The sequence below is a fragment of the Habropoda laboriosa genome, unplaced genomic scaffold (assembly GCF_001263275.1).
Source record: "Habropoda laboriosa isolate 0110345459 unplaced genomic scaffold, ASM126327v1 scaffold68, whole genome shotgun sequence".
Lineage (NCBI taxonomy): Eukaryota > Metazoa > Arthropoda > Insecta > Hymenoptera > Apidae > Habropoda > Habropoda laboriosa.
This window is the reverse complement of record NW_017100195.1, coordinates 1,409,660-1,414,482: the sequence shown is the minus strand read 5'-3', so window position 1 is coordinate 1,414,482 and position 4,823 is coordinate 1,409,660. Positions and strand designations below refer to the sequence as shown.

Sequence of the window (4,823 nt, the reverse complement as noted above, 5' to 3'; positions counted from 1 at the left end):
TCTCAGGCACCAATGTCAAATACAGATTTTTCATCTGTAGTATTGCCCTTGACAAATTTTAAACCATATTATCGTGGAAAAGAAGTACCAGATGCAGAACCATTAGATACTGCAAATATTACAATGCTTGGTTTACAAGTATATGGTGGAGTTTATTTATCAATTAAACAAAGAGGCGTATCTGCTTTAGAGATAAAAAATATTTCAATATCATAATTATTATATTAATGTAATTATAGGTAATTAAAAATGATTATTATACAATACAAATACAATTTGTATTCATTTTATTAATTAATTTTCAAATTACTTTTAATCTACAGTTTACATAATGAAATAATGTATAAGGGATAATAAGAAATACACAAATGTACCGAATTTCTAGAAGTATTAAATCGTATAGAAGTAAATGCTCATTCGTGTAGAGATCGAGAAAAAAGGAAATCCTAGAAGGGCTACGGTAACAACGCTGGTAAAGGCATAGCTGGGCAGCACAATACACGATTTTGAAGATTGCGAATTTTAATATCATAACCTGAGACTTCCTTTTTCCTTGATCCCTACATTCATTAAATCTTATTAGTTTCTTTTTATATCAATACTGAAATGTGCTAAAATTTTTTTGATATTGTGATTTTAATGGAAATATTGTAACATGTTTTCACCAAACTTTACGACTTTTTGCCAATATATTTTAATTTACCAATCATTTAGGTAACTTTCTTCAAGAGTATTATATGGCTTAAGATCGTGATTGAGTCTGTAACAGAAGCATATACAGATACATATTTAAAATGTATATACGAACACAATTACTATGCGAATGTTATGATATATAGTTGTAAAAGTTGCTTACGTTTTAAATGCATCAATTATTTCTGGTACTTTAGATGAATGACAAACAATAGTTGTTCTACATTTTTTTGGATCAAACAATGGTTTTAAATATTGCGATGCTATGCGATCCATATCTTCAATTGTTACTTCAGATACGCGTTGTACCATTTGCTGAGTGTAATCATGAGGCACATTTTTAAAGTAAGATAATAGTGACGACATTACTAAGTGACGTACACTCTGCTCTTTTCTAATAATTTTAAATATTAAACAAGATTTTGCCGATTCAAAAAGTAATTTTTCCCATTTATTTTCAAAAATATGAGCTTCCTGTAATAATGTAGAAAATATAATTTTTATTTTCCAGATTTTATAGATTTGATCAATTATAATCTAAATATATATATACTTACTACAATTGATTTTGCTTCTTTATATGCTGCTACTATGTTTGTAGACTTGTAAAACGTTAAATTTAACAAACCTTCACTTTGATTTAGATAAATATCATACCCATAAGATAGACCCTGACTAAAAAAAAACACATTTATATTTTACCTACCTCTAATTGAATTAAATATTCTAAACAGAGAAGCAAAGGTGCTAAATCTGGACTCTGACAATTATTTATACTTTGACAACATTGAAGTAAATAGGAAGATTCTATACAACCTAATCCTGTAACGCAACCGTGTAATGCAATCTCATCTGGAGGAGTCATTAATTTCGAATCAGGTATAGCTTCAAGTCTATAAAATTAAATTACATGTTTATGATTTATATGTGAATATTATTACACATTTAAATTATAAAAGTAAACTTACTTAATTTTGTTTGATGTATCGAATTTAGGAAAGTAAGTGTCCCATGGACTGTAAACATTTGGTACTTGAGCAGTCAATTTATCCACATTAGTTGCTATGTACAATATCATATTTTTAGGTGATGTTAAAATTTCCCTAACAGATTCAATTTCGGATACAACTTCTTTCTGCCCTGTTTCATTATTTAAACGATCTAGGACATTATTAAGAAACTTTTGTTGCCGCAACATGCTGGAATTGAAAGGATTGCTATCTAAAAGTACAATATTATATTATAGTTATTACTCTCATAACGATATTATATAATTCTTCATATTATTTTTTTACCCTTATTATACAACAGGCCTTGCATCAAATTTATTACAACTTTATATCCTCTTCTTTTAACTTGAGCAACATCATTTACCATTTTTGCAGCTGTTATTTTTAATCTATCTGGTGTCAGTTTAGTTTCATATAAAAGTTCTTTAATCCATTGTACGCCTTTTTCATATTTTTCTATTTCAAGCTAAATTAGAAAAACAGTTATTTAAGAATATAAACAAATTGTAAAACAAAATCTAATACAAAAACCTATTACATGAAGATTTAGAAGGGCACTGTAACTATATGATCCACATAAAAACTTTGAAGGATTCTTAACTCCAAGACTAGTATCATTACTTATAGTATCTGCTTCTAATTCAGTTATAATTTCTTCATATGGAATAAGTTTATCGTCTCGTTTTACTGGACATTCCATAATTGTTTGTAATAGTAAAGGAATGTAAGGTTTGTATTTTGTTTCAACGTTTGATGTATTCATAATAACGAACATCTAAAAGAGAAATACATAATGAAATATTCAATGATGTTTCAAATGTAATTATACATATAATAAATGTATACTTACATAAACAAAATTTGTATTCACGTGGTCCAAGTATGTATAAAATGGCAATTTTGATACATCAAATCTGGAATGTTGTTTACATGATTCTGTTGTGTAACTTTTAATGTGATGGAAATTAATAAGGTGAGTAGATGGTATAGGAACAGAACTTAATATTTCATCTGGTATTGGTATCTAAAAGAATAAAAAACTAAAATATAGGAACAACACTTAATATTTCATCTGGTATTGGTATCTAAAAGATTAAAAACTAAAATATTAGAACAAATACACTTATATATTATGTAAATATATGTAAATGTACATACTTCATTTTTAGCAATTGCTCCTTGTAATTCTTTTTCTTTTTTTTTAAGACCTTCATTACCTAAATTTTCAATTTGTTTAGCAACGCGGTTTTTTTCTTTCTCTGTTAATTCATGTTTCTTTTCTAAGCTAGGAATTCCTTTAACTATTACGAATGGAGAATCAAGAAAATATGTTTTTAAGAGGTTTAACCAGTAAGATTGTGGTTCATTTTCCAGTTTTTTAAGATCTTGTACTTTGTTGATTCTTTGTTCTAGCTAAAATTTTAAAAACATACATTATTACGATATATTTTTGAAGACAAAATTTCGCGATGCATTCAGGATAATTACATCTTCTTTGGTATCACCATAAAGTGAATATCCAAAAAGCATATATGCAATACTATCATGAGGATCTGCTTCCATTCCACTAAAAATTTCAAGGATATGCCTATGAACAACCGTCTTCATTCGTTTTATGTCAATGCCTTTTTTATATACATTATTTAGTACTTTTAGCAATTGATCTTTTATCAGAGAAATTTTTGATCTTGGTACACTTTCAAATGCAAGGTACAGTACAGATACTGAGTACTCAGAGTAAGAATAACCAACATTGCTAGCATATGCATCATCAATTTCAACAAATTCTTTTTGCAATGGACTAATTGATGTATCTGTGAGGTATTTTAAAAGCAAAGTGCAACCAGTAACATCATATATTTCAGTAATAGCAGATGGCCCTCGCCAAGCAACATCTACTACTCCATTATCTTCATCATCACATGGATAATGCACATCTAAGTCTGCACTTTCAGTAAGAGGTGGTACAGGGTCCTGCCAAGGTCTTTTAAATAAACCTCTATTTCCCTAAAATATTTGTTTAATTTTAATTATATTAGAAGCAATAAAGGATCAACATGTATGTAATTTAATATATACTTTTGCCATTATTTTCTTTTCTATAGTTTGCAATGCTTTGAACACATCTGCATGTTTTATTTTGCCAGCAATTACTATTGTCAAGTTTTCGGGTCTATAAAATTCTTGATGATATTGCCTCACTTTTTCATTATTAGTACTTTCTCTTAAATTCTTTAATACTCCTATAAAAGGAATAATATTCTTTTTATACACAATTAATATTTTATTTTGTTGGCAAAATATTAAAAATCTACCTCCAACGATAGACTTATAACCACATCTTCCAGGAAAAATTGTTCTAGACATTTCTATGTATGTCATATATTCTCCTATATTTTCCTTTCCTTGCATTTCACAATAAACAACACCTGCATCTTCACCTTCACCACTAATATTATACCGTAAGTGTTGGATATAGAATATGATCAAGGTATATAGGCAATAAAGACAAAAATCCTTCACTACCAGCAGTTGTCATAGTATAGTAAGTACAATTAACTTGTGTTGCAGCACCAGTACCAGATGCTAAGCATCTATTAGCCAGTAAATCTAAGACACCTTTATATGGATAGTCTTCACTACCCAAGAAAATAAGGTGTTCCAATGTATGAGGTAGTCCATCATCATCATGTGCTTCAGTAGCTAAATTTTATGAAAATAACGATATTATTCTATATAATATAATTAAATAAATGTCACATTTTAGATAAATTTAACAAATACAAAAGTAAGGTAAATTACCAAGACAAAAGTAGCCTTTTACAACAGGTCCGTCGACATCTGCTATACAAATTTTAATTCCGGTATCTGTAGACTTATAAATATGTACCGGTATGGTATCATTAGCTTTTATTGAATATATATAATCAAAAGCACCCATATCTCCTCTTGGCGAATTATCTACCGGCGCCATGTTAAATTACATTAAATGTTGACTACTGTTCGGAACTCACAAAAAAATAACACGTACTAGATTAGACAAACTTTTGTATTTGAGGAAAGGCAGCTTCTTATAGAAAACAATTGATAAATTGTTTTAATTATCAGTAGAGCATCAAA

General features: G+C 28.5%; 2 protein-coding genes across 2 annotated transcripts in view; one reads left to right on the top strand and one right to left on the bottom strand.

Moving 5' to 3' along the window:
- LOC108570330 overlaps positions 1-216 on the top strand; it is a 1,595-nt gene extending 1,379 nt beyond the window's left edge. The window contains exon 3 of the mRNA XM_017932171.1: positions 7-216. Within this exon, the coding sequence (XP_017787660.1) occupies positions 7-216 (210 nt within the window). The remainder of the gene's footprint in view (positions 1-6) is intronic.
- Positions 217-699: 483 nt separating this feature from the next.
- Positions 700-4,689, bottom strand: LOC108570324 (uncharacterized protein C05D11.1-like). The gene is given in 14 exon segments (XM_017932165.1): positions 700-760; positions 857-1,167; positions 1,251-1,364; positions 1,400-1,586; positions 1,662-1,914; positions 1,989-2,169; positions 2,242-2,478; positions 2,554-2,727; positions 2,862-3,116; positions 3,192-3,710; positions 3,783-3,946; positions 4,019-4,164; positions 4,166-4,406; positions 4,506-4,689. Coding segments are annotated over 14 exon segments (3,027 nt in total).
- Between the last annotated feature and the right edge of the window lie 134 nt (positions 4,690-4,823).